This window comes from Taudactylus pleione, unplaced genomic scaffold, assembly GCF_031769625.1.
Source record: "Taudactylus pleione unplaced genomic scaffold, aTauple2 ptg000799l, whole genome shotgun sequence".
NCBI classification, from domain to species: Eukaryota; Metazoa; Chordata; class Amphibia; order Anura; family Myobatrachidae; genus Taudactylus; species Taudactylus pleione.
Genome location: NW_028285201.1, coordinates 1,127,717 through 1,153,250, shown reverse-complemented (window position 1 = coordinate 1,153,250; position 25,534 = coordinate 1,127,717). Strand labels below are relative to the sequence as shown.

General features: G+C 43.0%; 1 protein-coding gene across 1 annotated transcript in view; it reads right to left on the bottom strand.

The window, feature by feature from the left end:
* The window catches only part of LOC148474932 (capping protein, Arp2/3 and myosin-I linker protein 2-like), a 970,125-nt gene that overhangs the window by 10,164 nt on the left and 934,427 nt on the right, over positions 1–25,534 (bottom strand). Inside the window, exons 33-35 of the mRNA XM_088457971.1 lie at positions 20,915–21,220; positions 17,161–17,268; positions 11,224–11,337 (exon numbers count right to left, since the gene is read on the bottom strand). Of these exons, the coding sequence (XP_088314097.1) occupies positions 11,224–11,337; positions 17,161–17,268; positions 20,915–21,220 (528 nt within the window). The remainder of the gene's footprint in view (positions 1–11,223; positions 11,338–17,160; positions 17,269–20,914; positions 21,221–25,534) is intronic.

Here is a 25,534-nt window from a genome sequence, read left to right as displayed (position 1 = left end):
GACATATATCTATACATATGTGTGTGTGTGTGGGGTGTACTAGGAACCCACAGTATACTAACAAATTGTAAGTTTTATATTGACAATAGTTAAAACAAGTAATGATTTCACAAAGAAATTATGACAAAAAAACGATATACAGTATGGCTGTCTAATTAGCATCATGCTAATCTGAACATACTATGGGATGGATATATATCGAATTTACCAGCACCACAGTATCAATCACAGCCAATGCGCTCTTTCCTCGCAGGCTCGCCTCGCACCGAACAGACAGATGAACTCCTGCCGCCAATTCATCTGACTCACACTGAGTAACTGTGTCCGCCCATTTCCCCTCTCTGTCCCACCCAGTGGAGAATGGGGAGACTCGCAAGATGATGATGTCATCATCTCTCGAGATCACACTGCACACTACTAGGAAGGAAACCGTGCTTTAGGAGCATACTGTCCAGTGACTCCCCCCCCCCCCGCTCCCCTCCTCCCTTCCTGCCCCGCCGCCCGCTGGCCACCCACACGGAGATGTATTAAAAGTGATTTACATTTAAAAAAAAAAAAAAGTAAAAAAAAAAATGACTGGTACTGGGGTGCTCCATGTCCTCTTGCATGCCTGGGCCCCGTGTAATTTGTACCCTTCCCCCCCCCCTCTTGGCGCCCCTGCTCGATATCGCTATTGTCCATGCGTGCCTGCGCATTGCTGCTCCGCCTCCCCCCTGCTGTTGCCACCCGGATCCGGCTGCTTTCTTCTGCTCTCCAGTCCCTCGGGAACTCCTGCTGCTTGAGGGCAGAGAAGCCGGTGCCCTGCTATCAATACTACCTGTCTCCTGCCTATTATCTGCTTGTTTGCCTACTACCTATTTACCTGCCTGCTCTCTACTCACTGACCTACCACCTGCCTACATACTACCTACCTGCTATCTACTTACCAGCTGCCCACCTTCCTACTACCTACATACCTATCTACCTGCCTACTCTCTACTTACTTACCACCTGCCTACATACTACTTACCTGCTATCTACCTACCTACTGTGTATTTACCAACTGCCCACCTTCTGGTACTTGTGTACTTAATGGACTCATCAGTCAGTGTGCAGCATCATTCCCAGTGTCCAGTGCCATTCCCTACCATCCAAGTGGGCACAGAGTGGGAATATAACCTTGTGGCGAGTGCAGCGAGTCACCGAGCCTGAAGCATAGCGAGCGCAGCGAGCCCGTGAGGGGACAAGTTTCTTCTTTAGGTGGGGCAACTTTCGGTACTTGTGTACATCCAATACACAAGTACCATTTAAAAAATTCATTGGGTTCTCTCTGCAATGAGTTTGTAAAGTACAAAGAGTCCGTAAAGTACACAAGTACCTACTACCTACCATACTACTTATCTACAGTTTAATATCTACATACTTACCTACCACTTGCTTACATACCTGCTATAAACCTAACTACCTATTGTCTTCTTCCATACTATCCACTTTCCTGCTAACTACCTTATTATTTACCTGTCTACTCTCTACTTACTTACAACTTGCCTATATACTACCAACCTGCTATTAACCTTACTACTAATTGTCTACTTACCTAATGCCCACCTTCTGACTACCTACCTTACTATACAGAGGTGGGTAACAGGCGCTCAAGATATGGTGTGGTGTGGGGGTTGGGGTATCTGCGGGTGGGTGTGGAGTGATGTACAGACCAGACTGGGATGGGTTAAGTGACAAGATCTTTATTGGGGTGTATAATCTTAAGCTTGCAGTAGTTGTGAGGACCCGTTTAAATGGTGCAGTAATTTACACAGTGTACCAAACGTGCATACAAGTTCCAGATGTGCATAGAAAGTTTCAACAGTGTCTTATTGTTCCCCATGGTGTGGGTTCAGGCAGTCTTTGGTGTTTGAGTTTGAGGAAGTCTTCTGAGGGGAGCACTGACTCTGTGGGGGATGTAAGTAGGCCCTTTCAGGGGGTCTACTCTCCGTGCAGTTCACACATTACCCCTTGCTGGACCTATGGTCAACAGTCTTAGGAACGGAGTGTTTGCCAGGATGTGCTCCATGCGGTCCCCCTCTGTATTTGTGTGTACTGTGGCGTCCCACAGTATATGTGCTTAATTGACCTACCGGTAAGTGTGTGGCCCTCTGGGTCCAGGTGGGTGCCTGTCGCTGTTGGGTGAGTACTGGTTGACTTACCCTGGCTGGGTGTACAGGGAGGTATTGGCATGGTCCGTATGTTGCCACGCTACTGCTGTGGGTGGCTGTCCAAGTCAGTGTGATTGCTTGGTGGTCAGCGTCATTGGCGTGTGACAGCCCTGTGGCTGTGCTTGGGGGAGCTGAGTCGCTGACGTTGCCGGGATGGGTACTCGCCGGGAGTGTATCCCTGGTTGTTGTGACTGTGCTGGGTCAGTGAGCATCTTTCGCGGCAGCACACTCGGTCCGTATCCACCCACGGCAATGGACTAGCGCCGCACAGCCCAGTCTCCACAGGAACCAGGCAGCGTGCCTGTGTCCTGTGGTGGCTGGGCTGTGCGGCGCTAGTCCATTGCCGGGGGTGGATGCGGACCGAGTGACTGATTTGTGCGCCTTTGTTCTGGGCAGGCGGTTAAGCTTGGTGGTGCTGCTTGTGAAGAGCCAGTACTTACGGAAGAGACTCCAACAGTTTTTTGCGTCTTTGTTCTGTGCAGGCATTTAAGCTTGGTTGGTGCTGCTTGTGAAGTGCAGGTACTAATGAAAGAGACTCCGACTGTTTTCTGCGTTTTTGTTCTGTGCAGGCGTTAAGTTTGGTTGGTGCTGCTTGTGCAGTGCAGGTATTTTTGGAAGAGACACCAACACGTTTCTGCCTTACGGCCTTTCTCAAGGAGTAGAGATTATTGATTGCTGTGTGGCTTGGGTTAAATGGAGCTACCTGGTCATATGCTGCTGTGTTGGGCCAATCAGGTGTGTGGGGGTGTGGTAGTCAAGGGGATGATTGACAGGTCAGAACAGCTGTGTGATGAGAGGTGGTTGTTATGGTAACGATTTGTTTTTTATGAGTTTTCTTTTGTGTGTATGTGCATTGCTGGGTGTTGTTGTGCGGATTAACATGCAGTTTGTTATTTATTTGTAGGGTGTGTATAGGGAGGGGGGATGTTTTGAGGGTAATCAGGATATGCGGGGGGTTTGGGTTGTTGTCTGGCGTGGTGTGTGTTGCGAGGTGTAGTGGGAGGTCAGCAGGAATGTGCCATAGTGGGGTGTAGGGGGAGGGGGGGATAAGGGGGGGAAATGGTGGGTGGGGTGATGCATGGAGGGATGGCAGTGGTGGTTGGGTAGCAGGCATGGGGGGGAGGGGGAAGGGGGGGCAGGTGGGTGATGTGTTGCTTGCAGGATGTGGCGGTGGTTGGGTCTGCATCTGTGGGATGGTATGTGTAAGGTAAGTCAATATTAGGGAGAGGTGGCGTTAGTGGTCGGAACATGGGCATGTGAGGTGGTGGAAGTGGTGTATGGTTTGCAGCTTATCTGCAAATGACAGATTTCACTTTGTTCTCTATGTTTAGGCCCCGTGGTTCAAAAGTCTGTAGGGTGAACATGAATGGTATTGTGTCCTCTAATCTAGTCTTACTTGTCTTTTTGTTGTGTATGTAGGGTTGTAGGAAGTGATCTATATATTGTTAGAGATTACCTGTCATGGAGTTAATGACTGATATAATTAACTCCATGACAGCTAATCTCTCACAATATATAGATCACTTCCTACAACCCTACATCAAACAATAAAAATCATACATACAGGACACCACACACATACTCAAGATACTAGAATGTATAAGCTGGGAGGAAGACTACTGGCTAGTCACGAGCGATGTTACATCACTATACATGATCATCAACAACGCATAAGGACTTGACAACATCAAATACATTCTGGACAAAGACCCCACCCTGGACCCAATACAAACCACATTCATCCTCGACAGCATCGACTTCATACTGAAACACAATTACTTCTGGTTCAACGACACATACAGTGGCAGGTGGGGAGGTTGACTGGGGCGGTACACCTGTCAAACCGTAACGCAGGTGTCCTAAGGCGAGCTCAGGGAGGCCAGAAACCTCCTGTGGAGCAGAAGGGCCACTGGGACCGCTACGGGGACTCAATTCGCCCCCAGTTATGCAAACCTGTTCATGAGCAAATGGGAGGACGAACGCATATGGACAGGATATAACTGGGAGGTGAATCTAGTCCTCAGGACAAGATACAATCGATGACATCATATACATCTGGAAAGGACCACCTGACACACTCACAAAATTCATTGAACATATCAACACGAACGACCGGAACTTAAACTTCACCACACACCACAGCACGACAGACATCAACTTCCTGGACCTCCACATATTCATTGACCAAAACAAAATCCACACAAAAACATTCCAGAAACTGGTCGACGTTAACAGCTATATTCTTTCCAACAGTGGCCACCACCCTATCTGGCTACAAAACATTCCCACAGGACAATTTACAAGCATGAGGAGGAATTGCACAAAAATAGAGGACTGCCACAAACAGGGAGAACAACTCAAACAAAAACTCATCGATAAACTATACGACAAAACCAAAATTCACAAAACATTCATTCAGATCAGCAAAAAAGACAGGACACAACTACTGGAATACAACAAAAAACCAAGTAAGACTAGATTAGAGGACACAATACCATTCATCACCCAATACAACTCAAATGCAGCCTCAATTAGAAAAATAATAAACAAGTACTGGAACATACTACAAAAAGACAATACACTGACACACATCCTACTGATAAGACCACAGATCATTTATAGGAAAGCACCCAACCTCAGGGACAAAGTGGTCAAGAACCATATCCCACCAACCTCACTAAAACAATCAACAATAGGAAATGTACAACCAAAAGATGGCTTCTACCACTGCGGTATATGCACAAACTGCAGAACACTCAACTACAAGAGCACCAAGCTAATCACCTCGTTCAAATCCACACAAACTTGTGCAACTTACAAAATCAAAGAACAGATTTCATGCAACACCATATACCTGCTACAATGTCCGTGCAACCTCCATATGTAGGGAGGACAATCAGAACCCTCAAAAACAGAATAGCAGAACACACATGCAACATCAATCACAACATCCCGGTACACTTCTCAGAATGACATCATGGAAACACCAAGGGACTATCATTCATTGGGATCAAAACTCTTAGAAGAAACTGGAGGGAGGTGATCTGACAAGGGCATTTAACAAAGAGGAACTAAAATGGATGTTTACCCTACAGACTTTTGAACCACAGGGTCTAAACAGAGAACGAAGTGAAATCTGTCATTTGTAGATAAGCTGCAAACCATACAACTCTTCCACCACCCCCCATGCCCGCGTTCCGACCACTAACACCACCTCTCCATAATATCGACTTACCTTACACATACCATCCCACAGACGCAGACCCAACCAATGCCACATCCTGCAAGCAACAAATCACCCACCCCCCCGCCCCCCCTTCCCCCCCATGCCTGCCACCCAACCAGCACTACCATCCCTCCATGCATCACCACACCCCCCATTTTCCTTCTATCCCCCTTATCCCACCCTACTCCTTCACCCAACCGCAGTACATTCCTTCTGACCCCCACTACACCTCGCAACACACACCATGCCAACCACCAACCCAATCCTCCCGCATATCCTGATCACCCTCAAAACTCCCCCCTCCCCACACACAAAATAAATAATGAACTGCATGTTAATCCGCACAACACCCAACAACGCACACACACAAAAAAAACCCCACAAAAAACAAATAGTTACCATAACAACCACACCTCATCACACAGCTGTTCTGACCTGTCAATCATCCCCTTGACTAACACACCCCCCACACACCTGATTGGCCCAACACAGCAGCACATGACCAGGTAGCTCCATTTAACCCAAGCCACACAGCAATCAGCAATCTCTACTCCTTGAGAAAGGCCGTAAGGCAGAAACACGTTGGAGTCTCTTCCACAAATACCTGCACTGCACAAGCAGCACCATCTCCAACTCCCCATCCCATACACACCCACCCTTTCCCCAACCCAACCTCCCCCCATGCACACCACTTGGACGAAGCGCAAAGCACCCCCACACATTACCTACTGTACCTGACTACTTAGTGATCTATTGCCCTCTTACCTACTATCAACAACACAGGAGAGATTGGATTGCTGCGCATGTAGTGGCCTGTGAGCTACAAATGGCTAGCGGACAGTGCCAGATTGAAAATGACTGTGGTGCTGTGCTGCTGTCTCTCCATGGATGCCTGCTGGGTCTGGCACCAACTCCACACCTGCTGCTGACACATAAGAGGGAGGTCTGCAGCCACTGCTTAATGTGGAGGTGAGAGGATGCTAGTGGGACACGGGGAAGTAAGAGGCTGCGGGTAAGGGGGGCTTTACTGTGGGGCATAATGTTACAAGGGGCATTACTGTGTGGGATAATGTGTAAGGGGCACTAATTCTGCGCGGGCATAATTTGTAGAGGGCATTACTGTGTGGCATCACTTGTAAAAGCCATTACGGAGTGGCAAAATGTTATAAGGGGTATTACTTTGGCATAATGTATAAGGGACACTACTGCTGCATGTCATAATCTGTTATAAGGGGCACTACTATTGTGTGGCATAATGTGCATTAGGGGTAGTATGGTTTGGTACCCTACATTGATGAAAAGGGGGCACATCTTAAAGACACACCCCATCGGAGTGACCATGTCCCCTTTTCTGGCGCATAAGTTCGTCCTTATATATTCCATTCCCTCACTTCGACCACTGTATGAATATGTGTATATCTGTGCATATATGTATATATATAATATGTAGGAGGGCAGCAGGCAGACATTTTCTTAGGGTGCCTAGAAGCCTTGCACTGGCCCTGCCACCACACCAAGTAAACATACAATAAGAAAGACACCATAAAAAAAATTGTGCTTATTATTTCGGGGTGCAGCTGATGGGGAAACAACCACACCCAGTAAATGTTTAATACTGTATATGCTGCCCCTCAAAAAAACACACTTTTGAAATATGATTGAATTATAAAAGACTGGAGAATTTTTTTGACACCGGAAAAAAAGGCCTGTTTGCACTTATTATTTTGTGGTGAAGCTGGTAGGGATACAACCACACACAGTAAGAACAGTAGTATATGCTGCCCCTGCACAACACACAATATCCCCTTCAATTATGATTTACATTGAATTATTAAAGACTTGAGATATTTTTTTTAAAAATGGGAAAGAGGTTTTCTTTTAGTTGCAGCTCACTCTGACACAGCACAGTATTTTTTGGACAGCTATGCTTGAAATCACACTGTCTCTGCCCTCATGCACACTTGACAATATATACTGTAGTGTAGATAGATATTCTTGTGAAAAACAATTGTAGGTGCAGCTCACTTCAAGTTCAGTTCTAACAAACATACACATGAGCCTGTTTGCACTGGAAAACAGGTGCTACTACCTGTAGTGTCTGACAAACAAATAGTTACAGTAGACTGTTTGCAGCTTGCACTGGATTGCAGTTGCTAGCTAGTGTCTGACAAACAAAAAGTTTTTTGCACCATTCCTAATAGCTCCATCTACAGTACCTAGAACTTTCTCTAACGGCATCTATTGACAGCCCAAACCCAGGCCCACCAAGAGCGACGCGGTGCCCAGGTGAAGGGGGCGTGGCCTAATCACGGGAGGCGTGGCCATGACCCCCTTCGGGAAAAAAATAAAAATATTTTTGCAGCGCCGTGAAGCGGCATTGTGCACTGGGGAGGGGGGCGCTGTGAGCCCCCCAAGCCTGTCGCATAGCCAGTGGGGGGCACAATCATTGCGATTGCTCCCCCCACAGGCATAGGAGACTGCTATGGCTGCTACTTAGAGGGAGGGGAGGCGGTGCTGGACCCGGGCCCCGGACGAGCCCCTCCAGGAAGCCCGGGTAATTCGTACCCGCTCCCCCCCTCTCGGCTCCCCTGCACACACCATTACCATACACTCTCCTGTGTTAAATGGAGCCTAATCACAAAGAAGGGGCTCTTATATGCAATCCAAAACAGGTAAATTCTGAGATTACTGGGAAAATTATGTTTTGCCTCATTTTGAGATCCTAACCAAGCCAGGACTCTGTTCTAGTCGGAAACCCCATGATTCCACAAAACAGATGCCCCTTTCCATATAAACGTGCCATAATAGCACGGAGCACTGGTTACATGCCCACAACACTTCCATGACAGTCCCACAAAATGGTTCTCTTGCATGTGACTAAAAGGTACTGCCCTTTTGCCATCCAGAAACTCTCATTTCACGGAACCAGAGAACCGCTTGCAGTCGTAGCCTTTGTTAAAGTGAATATACATGGTGCAGTTTGCAAACAATCACTAGATGAGTACATTTTTAGACTTAGTGGGGAGGATGTCTTGTGTATGCTAATCAACTTGTTTATTGCAAAATTATTGGTGTATGAGGTCTTCTGTGGAAACCAAAGTGATTCAGATGAGAGGATTGCTCGGGGTTCCCATGCATAAATGTTTTTACCGTACAGTCTTCTATTTAGGATTAGTACCATATAGCTGAAGGGTGCAAATTTGTCCTGGGGCAAACCATGTTGCAGTGTTAAAGATACAAAATCAATTTTGTTTTGCAAGGCAAGCAGGAAAATTACTGAATTTTTTGCATGTAGCACAAAATACTGCAATTTTCATGATGAGCAGACTTTACTTACTCCACATTCAGGGGTAAATTTGCTAAAGGTCAATTGAAGTTGAAACCCTATGGATGATAAATATGCAGATTTTGTGGTCGGAGAGCTTGTCATTGTTGATCGATTTAGATCTAGTTCAAATCCATCTAAATCGAACTTTAGTAAATTTACCCCTCAGTCCCTTTTGCAATAAAAAGGTTATATGTACAAACTGTAATTACTTAACTCTTTCTGGGCTGTTGACAAATTTGTGATATATAGCAAAGATTGACAAATTCTGGAAAACATGTGGAAGAAAGGAATGGAGTCTCCAATAATTACACAACAAAAGATTAATGAATAATGCAGACATACAATTAAACAGTAGTACTCAGTGAATCTCATTGTTATATTACCTCTATGTACTGCACAAAGGGATTACAGGGGATAAATTAGAGCAGAGTTTAGCATTAAGTATGTGTTGACAGCCCGATAATTCCAGAGAAAGCAGCAGTAGGAATAACACCCTGTAGTCCATACCTAACTTTGGGCCTGGTTCAGATTTGGGAATAGAGTAATGCTGGGCATACACTATACAATTATCTGTCCACCCTGGCTGGTTGGAATGAAAACCTGGTAATGTATGGGAGCGAATGACAATCAAACATTTGCTCACAAACACTGGAAAATAGCCAAATATGGTTGTCCAGACAAATTGGTTAAAACACAAGAATTTAACCAATTTGAACAATAGTTTTTTGTCCTTTTTCCAGTGATTAAGACCATATGATCAACTGTCATTTGCTCCCATACATTACCAGGTTTTCATTCCAACCAGCCAGATTGGACAGATATCTGACAGATAATTATATATTGTATGCCCTGCATAAGAGAGAGCAAGTAAATGTGCATCTTGGTAAAACCATGCTGCACTGCAATAGGGGCAGATTTAAAATGTGCAGAGAGATTTAGATTTGGGAGGGATGTGTCCAAACTGAAATGTAAATTGCAGTGTAAAAATAAAGCTGTCCAGCATTTCTGGGCTACAGGCACTTAGAATTTACCCCACATGCAAAAAAAGTTTGTATTTGCACGGTCTGTCCAGGTACACAGTTACTTGCTCCAGGGCCGTAATTAGGGTGGTGTGACCTGTGCCATGGCAAATGACACCGCAGGGCAGGGGGCCCTGGTCGGGCCTATCAATTTTCTGATTGTTATCATTCTCACTTGTAGCTTCCTCTTCTTTTATCACCAGAATCTCCTGGCCTCCCCTTTCTCTTCCTTGGACCTTGAAGCCATAGCCCTTTTCGGGTGCGCGTTTTATGTCCCTATTTAAAAAATAGGTGGGAGCAATGCTCATTCTGGCACAAGGCACCAAAAAGTGTAGTTACGGCGCTGACTTGCTCTATCTTACTCTATTCCCAAGTCTGAATCAGGCTAAGTATAAGTATTTTTGTCCTACAGCAGAAGTGCAAACAAGTGGCCCAATTGGAGTCAAAGGAGCAGATTTATCACTTATTGGGTTTTAGACTCCATGGGCAGTATTCTATTGTTTACGCAGTCCGGATCTCCTGTCTAAAGTGACGGGAGATCGCGGGGCGCTATTCAATTGTTACTGCTTTTCGCGATGATCTTGCCCAAAGTGGTCAGGTTTAGCCGCGTAAATCGGCTTCCCCCAACCAAAGTGCTGGGCGCGATTCCGGAAAGTGCCATTTGGGCACCCAAACAGGTCATTTTTTGCCCAGTTCAGCTCGCACCCCCCTGGGGCTGCGAGCTGAAATGGAGCGCTAGCAGCTGACCGTGACCGACAGGAGCAGCAATTGAATAGCTCCGTCGCGTGCGAAGGGGGCTGGAAACAATTGAATTCCGCCCCATAATTGTAATTTTTTATTACTGCTATTCACGGCAATAAGAAATAAACATTTGCCCAGATATTTTAAAATACACATGTTGGACTCCCCAGCACTACTGCGCATGTGCGGTCGGCTACTGCCAGGGAGGGTTCCAGAGGTACCCTCTCCTGGTAAGTTTTGTGGAATGTAGCTGATAGACTATAGTGGCTAATTGTTCAGATGACATTAGCTGGCCAAATGCTTTGCATTCCAGAGCTTGTCAATTCTGGGCTTTGCAACTCCCATATGCTTCTGTCAGAATGGATTATCTGTGACAGATATGGAGATATCTGCTGCGGTCCCTCCTTCACACATTGGGGTGATACTTAATAATTGTGGGTGTTATGTTGTAAATATTGAATGATAAATAGGCCCCCAAATATGAAGTGTCTGTTCTGAGTCACCTAATGCAACTGCAGCAGACCACAAAGCAGTAATTTTTTATATCACTATGAGGACAGTACTGTCAGTGTTAATAGCTCTCACTTAAAACATGGGATAGACTCACAGGCATTTTGACTACTGATACTTATGTCTTATAGTTTTCAACATCCTCTGCCAAAACAAACAACCAGCATGGAAATACCATAGCAAAATGTTAAAAATGTTAAAACCCACCTTCTGCCACCAGGTTACTTGTCAGCTCACTGCTTACCGACGTAAAAACTTCATTTCTTTTTTTCAGTTTCATAACAGGAGATCGCTGAAGCCGAGCAAGAGGGCTTTTAATACCTTAAAAATAACCAATTGGGAATTAATATTCAGATATCCAGGACAAATTAAAGGGGTTTATGTAACAAAAGGTGCAGGAAATAACACAATTTCCTAAAGCAGGCGCTACATAGGGTTGCAATTCTAAAGCAGCTGTATAAAACTGGCTATAGTTAATCCCCAACAACAATATATTGCATATAGAAAATGAAACAGCGCTACTGAGGAAAGAATAAGCCGATACCACAATTTATGTATCGCAATAAAGAAAAAAAAATTGCATTTATTATATTGCTTAAAAAATCATGTATACATATTATATTAAAATATCACATTAGCTCTCAAGACTGCAAGAGTCAATATCAAGAACCCCTGATACATCAGATTTAGTGAATGACTGATGAAATAAGTCCTGTTCGTAAAAAAACATCCAATATTCTTAAAGCCTTTAGAGAGGATGTCCAACAATGATGATATATTAACCATCCAAATGGCACAGGGTCCTGTAAATTAGGGGATACCATCACGCATAGGATTAATATGATAGAGGATCCCTTAAGGTCGGCAAAATCTTGTGATGTTGAGGACGCTTCCAATCTTTTGGGCTAGTAGCAAGCGCACTTGTAACAGCAATTTTCCGGAGGTCTGGTTCAGGTAAAAGATGGTTCTTTCAATGTCCCAGTCTGGTTGGAAATACAGGCGTGCTTTCCAACTAACGCATTTCGCTGTGCGCCCCACAGCTTTATAAAAGGTGATGTGAGTATCCCAAGGTTGGATATTTATACTGAAGCGAAAATGGCAGCTAATTGGCACACCTGGGGGAGAGTTAATTCTCTCCCGTTTTACCATCATAATTTAAACATGCAAACATTTCAGGCATTTTAAAATTACATATAGGAGGCAGACCTATTTGGTTACAATGTGATTCAAAGAAAACAACACGATGATATCTTAATATTAATCACTACCTTATGCAGCCATGATAATCCAGTCTCTCCGATCACGTGATGTAAACAAGGACATCGCGTGGTCTCTCCGATCACGTGATGTGAACAAAGGCATCATGTGGTTGCCATTTGCAATGAATGGTATTTTATTTTAATATACCTCTCAGAGTAGAGACCGCGTTTATCCACTACCTGTAACGGCTTTACCTGTTTGTGGAAAGATTGCTACTTTGAGCTAGGGATGGACATTGATGGTCGATGTTTGCCGACCATCGATGTTCTTCTTACGATGTTAGTGTTTTTACCATTCAATGGCAGCATTCCGATGTTTGCTGTCATCGAATGGTAATCATTCAATGGTGTTGCGATGGTGGCTTTCTTTCTTTAACTATTAAAAGCTCTGCCTCCGCTGGCTGCTGTGTGCTGTGTCTCTGTCTCTGATAACATTCCTGGATCATGTTGCTGGGATCGTTGGAGGCTGTCTCACTGCTTCAGACCTGGCCCTCCCTCCCCTTTCTGCTAGCTCTGATTGGATCTCTGAGACAGTGAGAGCCAATCAGTGTGCAGCTCTGGCCCTGCAGCAGCTGTCACTCACATACACACATAGGGGTATTCAATATGGAGCGAAAACTCAGTTTCTGCAATGTTTTCGTTCAGATGACGTCATTTTCACCGCTTTTACTTTTACACCGTATTCAATTTGAAAACTTTTCGCCGAGGAATGGGTGGCGAAAAAAAGTGCAGAATTGGGGTTTTGGGGTACAACATTTCGGAAACCACCCTGCAACCTTCAGACAGTCCCCCAAAGGTAAACTGTGTCAAAAAATAAAAAAAAAATACCTCAGAAGACCCCCAAAAAAGCACTTTCATTTTGGGGGCGAAAATTTTTTTTGGGGGTACAAAGTTAAAAACTAGCGAACTACAATCTAGGGGGGTCCCCAAGTAAGCCCCAGGTGTTTTTTTCATTGCAGGTGTTTGCGGCAGGTGGATTTTTCACGTTGTTTAAAACTTCACTTTAGCAACTTTTAAATATGCTCACCCCCAATTTCAAGTACCCAAAATTTGCTGGGACTACTTATTTTCTGCAAAACACTTCTAAATACTATTCTTCACCACCTTCCCAAATCCTCAAAATACCAGCTATCGAGCCTGTTTAAAGACCCCAAAAACCTTCAGCAGGGCTAATCGGGGGTATCCAGAGTGATCCCCCATGTCAGAGCATCTTTTTGGGGGTGTTAGGGTGATTTCCCCAAAAATCAGCAAAGTTTTTGCTGATTTCACTTTCGCCAGGTGCCGTTTTCGACGATTCCATATTGAATACGGGTATAAGCAGGGGCCGCGCGATACTTTTTCCCCGGCAAAAGCTCCGATATGCGGAAAAAACTTAGACGGCGAGGTTTACGTTTCATATTGAATACCCCTCACAGAGTGATGTCAAGATAACAATGTTTACACCAGCAGAGATGGGGAGTAATTTCTCTGCTGGTGCTATAAGAGGTTAGTTTTCATTGTGTTATAAGTATATTTTAAACATGTTTTTACACTTCACTTTCTTGTTGCAGAGGGCTCTATTTACTACAATCTGCATTTGTAATGCAGATTGTAGTGTGATGTTACCGACTGAATTGGCATTGTGAATTCAGGCAATATCACAGGGATTTACTACAAATCCCTTGCAGGGACAGAGCTTGTGATAAAGCTCTGTCCCTGCGAATCCCATCCGCACACTAGTCATGGTATTTTCGCAAAAAAATTCCATGACTAGTGCCTCGCGCATGTGCCGGCCGATCGTCGCTGCTACCCCCCCCCGACGCTAAGCTCTGCCCCCGTCATTAAGCTCCACCTCCCCGATCGCGGACCCCCCGTGACCCCCCCCCCGCTCTCTACCTTAATAACACTTACCTGCATGATCCGGCCTCCGGTGATGTCTTCCATGTCCTCTGGTCAGGTGATATCCCATACTGCACTGGGACCCGATCACCTGATGACCGGGCCGCAGTGCAGCATGGGAGACCAGCTGACCGGAGGGGAGACATCACCGGAGCCCCGAACACCGGTCCCTGGAGTCAGGTAAGTTCATTTTTTTTTTTACTTTGTTTACACTGTATCAGCGTGCGGTCTGTTTAGCAGAGATCAGTGTGCGGTCTGTTTAGCAGAGATCAGTGTGCGGTCTGTTTAGCAGAGATCAGTGTGCGGTCTGTTTAGCAGAGATCAGTGTGCGGTCTGTTTAGCAGAGATCAGTGTGTGGTCTGTTTAGCAGAGATCAGTGTGCGGTCTGTTTAGCAGAGATCAGTGTGTGGTCTGTTTAGCAGAGATCAGTGTGCGGTCTGTTTAGACAACACAGCTGATCACTGGGGCCGACTCCCGGCTCTGCTCTCCCCGTCAGAGCGGAGCAGGAGTCCGGTAACCGGGGGAGACCCTGGATAACGCCAACTCCAGGTGACGTTATTATCACAGGGCTTTCCCTGATATTTTTTTACAATTTATTTTTAGTAACTTTGGTCGGATCACATTTCCCATTACAATTATGGGAAATGCGATCTGCTTACTAAAAATAAGTGATACTTAGGGGTTGGAGTAGAATTTTACGAATTCTACTCCAATTGCCCTGTAATAACTATAGGTGATACTAAAATAATGTGAAAAGGGTGTGAAAACACCCTTTTTCACTTTATTTTAGTAAAAATAATGTTAATAAATAGAGCCCTGAAAGTGCCCACAGCAGCAGAAGCAGCATGGCAGTGACAGTGTGTCTCATTCTTCTCCTAGTCCTCAGTCAGCTCCACCTGCCTGAGCTTTTTTTTATTTTATGTTCTTTCTTGTTGCTTCGTGTCAGAGCCCCTCCCCTAACCCCGTCCCTTTACTATTCATATGAATATTTTTTACCATTGAATGCTTTTGATGCGATGGTTAGTTACCATTGTATCAAAAGATTCAATGGTGGAAGCACTGCCATCATATGATGGTGAGCTTCCGATGTCCATCCCTACTGTGCACTCTCACCAATCACCGGTGTAGAATTTCAACAGCAAATGGAGAGACATTCGTCATCTGCATCTACATCTGTATGGTGTCTCACTCCATTCATGTGGACAGCCAATCATTGCGGCTGCTACCTGATCATAGGAAATAAACACTTATAGTGATTGGGTGTCGTGGTGGAGTTATGGTAACCTTGGCAACAATAATTTACATGTTTATATTTGTATACAGGCCGAAGTATATGTTTCTAAGTGGAAGATGTTTCTTTTATAGAATTACTAAGTTATTATTCTATATCATTTTGCTCATAAGGCACATGTTAAAGCATGTACGGTATGAAGTTTAACATGTGCCTTATGAGGTTACCATAACTCCACCACGACACCCAATCACTATAAGTGTTTATTTCCTATGATCAGGTAGCAGCCGCAATGATTGGCTGTCCACATGAATGGAGTGAGACACCATACGGATGTAGATGCAGATGACAAATATCTCTCCGTTTGCTGTTGAAATTCTACACCGGTGATAGGTGAGAGCGCACAGTAGCAATCTCTCCACAAACAGGTAAAGCCGCTATAGGTAATGGATGAACATGGTCTCTACTCTGAGAGGTATATTAAAATAAAATACCATTCATTGCAAATGGCGACCACATGATGTCTTTGTTCACATCATGTGATCGGAGAGACCACGCGATGTCCTTGTTTACATCACGTGATCAGAGAGACCACGCGATGTCCTTGTTTACATCATGTGATCGGAGAGACTGGATTATCATGGCTGCATAAGGTAGTGATTAATATTAAGATATCATCGTGTTGTTTTCTTTGAATCACATTGTAACCAAATAGGTCTGCCTCCTATATGTAATTTTAAAATGCCTGAAATGTTTGCATGTTTAAATTATGATGGTAAAACGGGAGAGAATTAACTCTCCCCCAGGAGTGCCAATTAGCTGCCATTTTCGCTTCAGTATAAATATCCAACCTTGGGATACTCACATCACCTTTGATATTACTGTGGGGAGCACAGCGAAATGCGTTAGTGGAAAGCACCCCTGTATTTCCAACCAGACTGGGACATTGAAAGGGGATGCTGGTGTGCTTTTACCAACCAGACTGGGACATTGAAAGGGGATGCTGGTGTGCTTTTACCTGAACCAGACCTCCGGAAAATTGCTGTTACAAGTGCACTTGCTACTAGCCCAAAAGATTGGAAGCGTCCTCAACATCACAAGATTTTGCCGACCTTAAGGGATCCTCTATCATATTAATCCTATGCGTGATGGTATCTGCTAATTTACAGGACCCTGTGCCATTTGGACGGTTAATATATCATCATTGTTGGACATCCTCTCTAAAGGCTTTAAGAATATTGGACGTTTTTATAGGAACAGGACTTATTTCATCAGGCATTCACTATATCTGATGTATCAGGGGTTCTTGATATTGAATCTTGTAGTCTTGAGAGCTGATGTGATATTTTAATACAATATATATGTGATTTTTTAAGCAATATAATAAATGCCAGTTTTTTTTATTTATTGTGATACATAAATTGTGGTATCAGATTTTTCTTACCTCAGTAGCACTGTTCCATTTTCTATATGTATTTTAAGTAACAAAATCTAAAACTATTTTAAACACTTTTTCATGTTTTTTTTCATGTTTTACATTTGCCAATGTTGCAGTATCATGCATAGATAATAAAATATGTATCTTTCTTTGTAAAAGGGTCGAGATAATTAAGGGTGGGGATGCTGGTGTGCTTATTCAATAATTCTTTATTTGCAAATTAAAGATAAATTGTGATTGCTGGTACTACGATATGCAATATGATAGGACTTGCAAAATATTTACTCATGACTTCATAAACTATTGCAAACAAGTGTGTAAATAATCAGGTATCTTACTTTCCAATTCTGTGGTGTATCCATGATCCCTGAACTGTTCTTCGTGTGCTGAAATAGCTCTCCTGTTCTGAAAATGCTTCAGACGCATACGGGGTTTAAGCATATTTTCTTGAAAAGAAAAAGTCCAGAAAAATTATTGTGCAAAAATGTGTTTAATTTTTGTTTAATAACATACTTTGAACCCCATTTAACAACAAACCTAAACACCAGCAGCATAGTTTGTTTATTGCAGTGAAACAAACAAATATTTCACTGGTATTCATCATTACTTACCTTGCTAGCGAGGTCCAGCAATGTTCCCCTCGTCATCAGCGTCCTCTGCTCAGCTGCTGGCAGCCTAACACTGCTAGCAATGGCCTTCTATGTCATGAGCATGTTCAACGGTCAGTCTGTGCATGTGCATGACTTTCACCTGGCGGGGACCTGGCAGTGCCTGGAAGGCTTTGCTGAAACCGGAAAGGCTGATGCTGGGTCCCCATTACCCTCGATGGGAACTGTACCACTCTCATCCTCTAAAGATGGTGAGAGTGATACAGTGAAAAACCAGTAATCTTATATTACCACTGTTTGTTGAATAATGAAAGGATAAGATAACCCCTTTAGCAGTGCTAAAGGTGTTATGTATCATTGTTGAATGGGGCCCTTTATTTAGAAACACAAGAATTCTATTTGCCACTGTGGTGCAAGATCAGAATCCCCAACTACATATAATTTTATAAACTAGCATCAGTTGCTATGTGATTAGGGACTTTATTAAAACTGATAAGATATGTGCTTTGTTCCACATATAGTTGTAAAATAGTGCATGTTTCATTGTTCTGTAGTGTTCCCAGTCCTAACCCAACCTCACACCACACAGCAGAGTTAATTGTCCATCATCATAACAGCTATATTTGATAGTTATAAATTCAGAAATAAATAAATGTGCAAATATAGGGGCTTATGCAGAGTTGTGAGCAAAGTAAACTATGGTGACAGTTATATTAAATCCAACCATAATTTGCTCATGGAAAATATTCAGCAATAATAAAATATTCAACTGTTAGAAAATTATTAATTGGAACACTTTAATTACATTTAAGTAATATTTGGATGTGAAATGTTGTCATGTCTTCTATATACTGTGTCATTGTTGGGGCTTAACCACAAGTGAAAAGAATAAAAATATAAATATATGAATGCTCCCCCACAAGATGAAAATTTAAAATTTACTGTGTACAAAAGGGGTTAATCTACCACTTACCCCACTTCCTCTAAGACAATTATTGTGTGTGAGGGTGTCAGTTTTGTCACTTAACAAGAAGTTCTCATCAGGCTGTGTGTATAGGTCACTAGACAGGGTGACTCCACCAGAGCTTGGGAGCAAATGTAAACTCATTAGAAAGTACCAAAAATGAGACTATGTGGTTTTCCTTTAAAAGTGGAAACTAGAGGGTAAATTTACGAAGAATCGTGTTTGGTCAATTTGGTGTTTTTTGGAGATTTTGGTCCGATTTTACAAATCAGGGATTTACTAAAGCCAAAATCGCACCTCAAATTTGACTCAACATACCTAATCGACACAATGCACCATCGGACCAAACCTCAAACCCCTAACATTGACACACATAAAAATCACAGAATCGTGTTTGTCAAATTGCATCTCAAATCTACGACTACAACAGCAACGTGTTTGGATGTGGAAAGTTTTTATATCTGTCTAGCCTTTATCATGATGTTTATAAAAGGAGACAAACCCAGTTGCATCACGGTCTGTGATTTAAACATTGCAGAAACAGGCTATTTTCTGTATTTTATCAAAGCTTACTTTGAATGAAAGGACCGAGGAGCAATAGGAATATTTGTGAAAAACTGTTACAATCGTATTGGTCTTTTTTGTAAATTATATTGGTTTCCGGAGAATTACTGGATTTGCGAGTTTAAGCTAAAAAAAAGACTAATATGATTCAAGTCGCACATGCCACAAATTGCAAAGGATCACCATCGTATCAAAATTGACAAACAATATTCATAGTACATTTGAGATTTGGAGCCCAAAACGTTCTGGCTAGTTCAAGCGAATCAAGTTTAACAGCAAACATGATTCTTAGTAAATTTACCCCCTAGCTGTCTAAAACAGGGCTGAGAGGGAGCAGAGTTTAATAGTTTTTCTTTACTTTAAACAGAGCAATATACAATATTGACCTTATTCAGAGTCATTCGCGAGCGATGAGCGCTCGCAACCGACTCGATGTTGGTCCACAGGGCATGCGCACTACGGAGACGGCTCCGTCGTGCGCATGAGCGAGCCCCCGCTAACGACGGATCACCCGTCGTTAGCGGGCTCGAAGCAGACGGAGCAAGCAGTCGATGTTGGTTGACAGCTCGCTCCGTTTGCTGGGCGGGCAGGGGGCGTGCCCGGCCAAACGGAGGCGTTCCTTTCGGAACGCTTGCCATTTTGTGGGCGTCCCCACTGACATCATCAGTGATGTCAGTGGGGAGCTTCCTGCTCAAACAGAGCAGGAAGCTCCCTCGGGCTTAGGGTTGACGAGACCCTACCCTAGGGTCTCGTCGTAAGCCCCGATGGTCGCGATGGTCTTGACCATCGCGACCATCTCCCTTAGCGGTCGTTAGAGCTGTGGCTGTTAACCCACAGCCTAACGACCGACATGGAGGCGGCCGTTCAGGATGCAAGTGGTCGCCCTGTTTCTGAGCGACCGCTTGCATCCTACGACCGCCTCTGAATGAGGCAATATGCCTCTATTTATAACAGGTGGAATTAGTAAAGGCTGTTATTACATTACTTGGAGTGGAATTGGAAATGCGCTTCTCTGCTATAGTACAACATGCTCTGATCTCCAGAAGTTCTAAGCTTGTGTTAGATTGAAGCCATTTTGTAGAGTGGGAATATCTATGCATCTAAAAGGAACATCATTCAAAATGTGCACACTCCATCCATAGAAATTTCAATATACTGTATATGCAATCTTATTTCTTCATTGATCTACAATTCTAGTGCTCAATACTTTGTTAGGGATGCCTTCACTCTGCTCAACTCCAGACAAGTCCTCCTATCTGCCTCTGACATTTGCTGTTGCCCTGCAACCACTACATGTCAAACCTACATGGGAATCTAGGTGCACTTGCACAAATTAAATAGAACAAGTACAAAGCTTTATTTGCAGCTGTCCTGTGATTCATAAATTAACTCCTTAGACTGTTAGGTTTTACTAGAAGCAAAAATTTGCTTTCCTACCTCATCACCTCCAGATGTCCCACTATATGTCCCTCATTTCTTAAAATTCTTACGTTCTCTCTTTTCTTCTCCTTTACATGTAATTTAATGAAGAGTGGCCCATAAATGTTTCATTAACTTATTATAAATGTGATAAAATTGAAAAGGTACACTACAATAACAATAATTGAAAAAAAAGTTGTGAGTACCAAGTTGATGATAGTGGCTTAGAAGCTACGCTTAGCTGGTCTGTCCAAAGGCAGCTTTATGTCCTCTATGGGTTCACAAAAAGTTGTAAGTTATAACTGTACTTTATTGTCAATTTGCAAACAGGATAGATAAAATACTATAAGCAATAATAAATGGCAGGAAGAAAACAAAAATCCTATAACCCATAGAGTCCACCTGATGATATTTAAGAACAATATGTACAGCCCTAATTTTTTTTTATCAGTTTTCAAATTATCATGCAATTCACATTTCTACCTTATTAACAACATTATCTATTGGGGCCAAAATACAATTGTACTATACACACACCATCATTTCCAAATACTTCTGTGGTGTTGTCCTTTGCTTCTGGTGTGCTCTCCAAATGAATAATTCTATTGGGTGATGGAGTAGGAGAGCATCTTTCCAATCCAGGGAGACTCCAGGAATCCTCAGATTTCCTTTCCAGCAAGACATCACTGTTCTCTAAAATAACAAGAGATCGTCTAGGGGTAGCACGAATCTCCAAACATTTATCTTTTAGCTCTGCATTGAGTTGTTTCCCAAGATCCTTCCAGATCAATCTTTCTTCTTTGGAATTCCTTGTAGGCTCTGCTAGTTTTGGAATTGTTCTATCTGTTTCAATACATAATTAGACAAAACCTAGGTTATTCTTTGAATCCATCAGCTCTAAAACTGTGAAAACATTTTTTAGATGTTTTTGTTGTATGTCTGGAATCAGAGATATTTTCACTGTGTATGTACAAATAATTTGTGCATGGCAAACTAGAAAATACAAACTCACTAAAATCCACATTAGTATTCGAACCTCACTGTATTCAAATCCACTACATTTCTAATCAACCCAATCATCAAAAACATCTACTAGAAGGTATTTCTTTGTAGGCTAGGTTTTTACAAAGTTTTCTGAATATTTATTTAGTAACAAATAATGGAAGTATTAAAGGGTATAAGGCATTTCCCTAACATCCTGCTGTTCTCCATTGAAAATACAACAGATGTGTCATTATACACCTATCCTTTTTTGTCACATGGTCTCACATGGTGTGATTCCAGTGCTGTACACTTTTTCCTCGCTATTTTTTTTTGCTATTTTTTCCCAAATTTTGCTAGATATTTAAGATTACTGTTTTGACATGGCTAAACAATGCTATTTGATGTGATTTGAGGATAGGTGTATTTGGACACATCTGTATAAGTTGAAAGAAAAAAGCCATTCAAAACAAAAACATGCTTATGTTAGAAAAAATATATACATTTAGATGTTTCCTTTTCTTTTATGAATTTAGGATACTACAAATATTTGTTCATTGGAGTAAACCATTTTAAGTGGTTGGTGAACAAATGTAGCATAATACTACTGTTTATTATTTATTACCAGTTATTTATATAGCGCACACATATTCTGCAGCACTTTACAGAGAATATTTGTCCATTCACATCAGTCCCTGCACCCAGCGGAGCTTACAATCTATATTCCCTACCACATGCTCACACACTTTCACACTAGGGTTCATTTTTGTTAGTAGCCAGAGTGGAAAATAGTTGATTCAGTTTGTGCGCAACTAACTATGAATGGCATAAATAATTTAAATACTGTACATGTTGCTATATATACAATTGACAGAATCTCATCTTTAATTAACTGTTCACATGCATATATATTTACAAAAAATGCATGAATTTTTAATTCAGTAGCAGTACATACAAAAAATATTTCTAAACCTAATGTTAAAATATTTGGATTACTATCAACAGATGACATAACAGTTACGTTCCATAATGATAGATTTCCCTGACCCTAAGAAGGATTTAGCAAGTTGCCAAAAATTTGTAAAAGCTTTGGGTAATGCTCATGAGCCAACCAACAAGGATTGGCGTGTAGTATTACGGGCATGGCTTCCACACAATACCGATGTGAAAAAGTTTATCACGGCCTGTGTATTGGATGGAGATGTTCCCACAACTGATGAAGTCAACCAAAATAATATAACTCGTATCAACTGGCCATATTTTTCCCTGTAGTAGTTAATTGGAGTAAAGTTTTTACAATTAAACAGAAGGAGAGTGAGTCTGTAGCAGATTATTTTAACCGAGTGCTGCAGACTATTACCCAATATACAGGCATAAATACTATTAAAGATAATACCCATTATAGGGAAATGACAGTTACAGTGCTTATGGACGGTCTTAAAGATGCCGTTAAGAGCAGGATTCAGACCTCACTTCTGGGTGGAGGGGAATTACTGTGGACACACTCAGGGAAGCTGCAATTGAACATGACAAAAACATCCTTAAGAAGAGAGAACTGCAGAGCGAGAAATTAATGGCCATTAGTATTCAAGCTCTAGAAGTAATGCAAATACCACCACAATGCACTTACCACAAACACCCAAAGTACACACACACCACACAACCTCCAAACTCATACCCTCATACCCAACCTCAATCTTTTACCCAACCTCAATCTTTTACCCAACCTCAATCTTCTCATACTTCTCTCCCTACACAACAACAACAACCTTTCAACTCACGTCACATGAGGAGGTGTTTCAGATGTAATCAGGAGGGCCACATAAGTACGTTTTGTAAAGCAAATCAGGGATTCCCTAGGTACCAACAAGGGAGACACCCACACCAAAGAGGACAGCCACAGCTATCACCTGCTCACATCGTGGCCTTGAATGCTGTTTTATAAGAAGATAGTCAGCTCTAGGGGTCAGGTCATACCTGTAGTCTACAGCCAGTCAGGTTAACTGAGGACGCCAGGGTAGAGCCTGTAATGACAGTTAATGTAGCTGGTACTAAACATTCTTTTCGTGTAGACACAGGGGCGACCAGGTCAGTGTTAACTTTTCCATCCAATATACAGGTAACAAACAAGACAGTACCAACAGTCGGCATAACGGGAAGAGTGCAGCATTATCCTTTAACAGAACCCACAGATGAACCTATTGGTCCATTGCATACCAGGCATTCTTTTCTCCTGGCTGCAGCGGCTCCTACTAACTTATTAAGAAGAGATTTATTGTGTAAGATGGGATGGGTCATTTATTGTATCCCTGATGGTATATTTATGGATGTCCCAGAGAGATTTGCACATGAGGTGAGGGATGTGTTGGACACTCCCCAAAAGCTAATGTTTCACTCTACTGTTACAGATAACACTCCATCCCAGGTAGAACAAATGTTAGCACAGATACCGAGTTCCCTATTGACTAAAGATGGACAGGACACTGGATTAATGACAAACGTAGCTCCCGTAATGGTAAACCTAAAAAGCGGTAGGCAAGCTCCAAAAATTCCCCAGTACCTGTTAAAACCAGAGGTAGAATTAGGGGTTTATCCCATAATTGAAAGGTTATTACAGCAGGGAATTTTAGTACGTACAGCAAGTGTAGCCAACAGTCCAATTTTTCCAGTAAAGAAGGCTGGGGGGAGGGGTTACAGGCTAGTACAAGACCTTAGAGGAATTAATAAGGTGGTTGTGCTTTCTTCTCTGTACCTTTACGTCCTGACTGTCAGTACCTCTTTGCTTTCACATATAAGGGGGTACAATACACATGGACACGATTTCCCCAGGGTTTCATAGACTGTCCCAGTATCTTCTCCCAGGCCTTACACGACTGTTTGCAATCTTTTCAACCTGCCAATGGATCTGTTCTAATACAATATGTAGACGATTTATTGTTATGTTCTGATTTGTTTATGTCATGTTTGAATTAGGGGTGAGCAGTTCGGATTTCTGAAATCCGAACCCCCCCGATCCGAGGCCGATCCGAGTCAGGCTCGACTTTTCCCGCCTGACTCTGATCTGAAATCGAGGCAAAACGTCATCATCCCGCCTTCCGGGTCTCGTGGGTTTTGGATCCTATATAAGGTACCCGCGTCGGCGCCATTTTCTCACTCGGCTGTGGACAGTGAAGAGGGAGGGTGGGAGTTTGGGCTGGCTGGGCTGTGTAGTGTAGTGCAGAGTAGTGTTGTGCTGTGCTGCACTGTGCTGCTGTTGTCCATAGGGGCTGTGTCCACTACTTCAAAGTCCATAGGGGCTGGCTGGACAGTGTTGTGCAGTCAGTTGTCCATAGGGGCTGTGTCCACTCCAAAGTCCTGTGCAGTGTCCCAGTCCTAAGGGGGTGCTGTAGTGTTGTCCAGGGGGTGCTCTGTCCATCAGGGGTGCTCCCCCCAAGTGCTAAAAAAAATATATATTTTTTCTGTGTTTGTGAATTGTGTGCGCAGTAGCCGCACGTGCATAAACAAAGTAGTGCGCCTGTGTCATAAGTAAAGGGCCGGCTGGCTTGACTGTTAAATGGTGCTGTAACCCCCAAAGTACACTCCAAACAAAAGAAAAAAATATTTTCTGTGTTTGTGAATTGTGTGCGCAGTAGCCGCACGTGCATCAACAAAGTAGTGCCAAGCGTGCGCCTGTGTCATAAGTAAAGGGCCGGCTGGCTTGACCGTTAAAGGCTGCTGTAACCCCCAAATTACACTCCAAACAAAATAAAAAAATATTTTCTGTGTTTGTGAATTGTGTGCGCAGTAGCCGCACGTGCATCAACAAAGTAGTGCCAAGCGTGTGCCTGTGTCATAAGTAAAGGGCCGGCTGGCTTGACCGTTAAAGGGTGCTGTAACCTCCAAAGTACACTCCAAACAAAATAAAAAAATATTTTCTGTGTTTGTGAATTGTGTGCGCAGTAGCCGCACGTGCATCAACAAAGTAGTGCCAAGCGTGCGCCTGTGTCATAAGTAAAGGGCCGGCTGGCTTGACCGTTAAAGGGTGCTGTAACCCCCAAATTACACTCCAAACAAAATAAAAATATTTTCTGTGTTTGTGAATTGTGTGCACAGTAGCCGCACGTGCATCAACAAAGTAGTGCCAAGCGTGCGCCTGTGTCATAAGTAAAGGGCCGGCTGGCTTGACCGTTAAAGGGT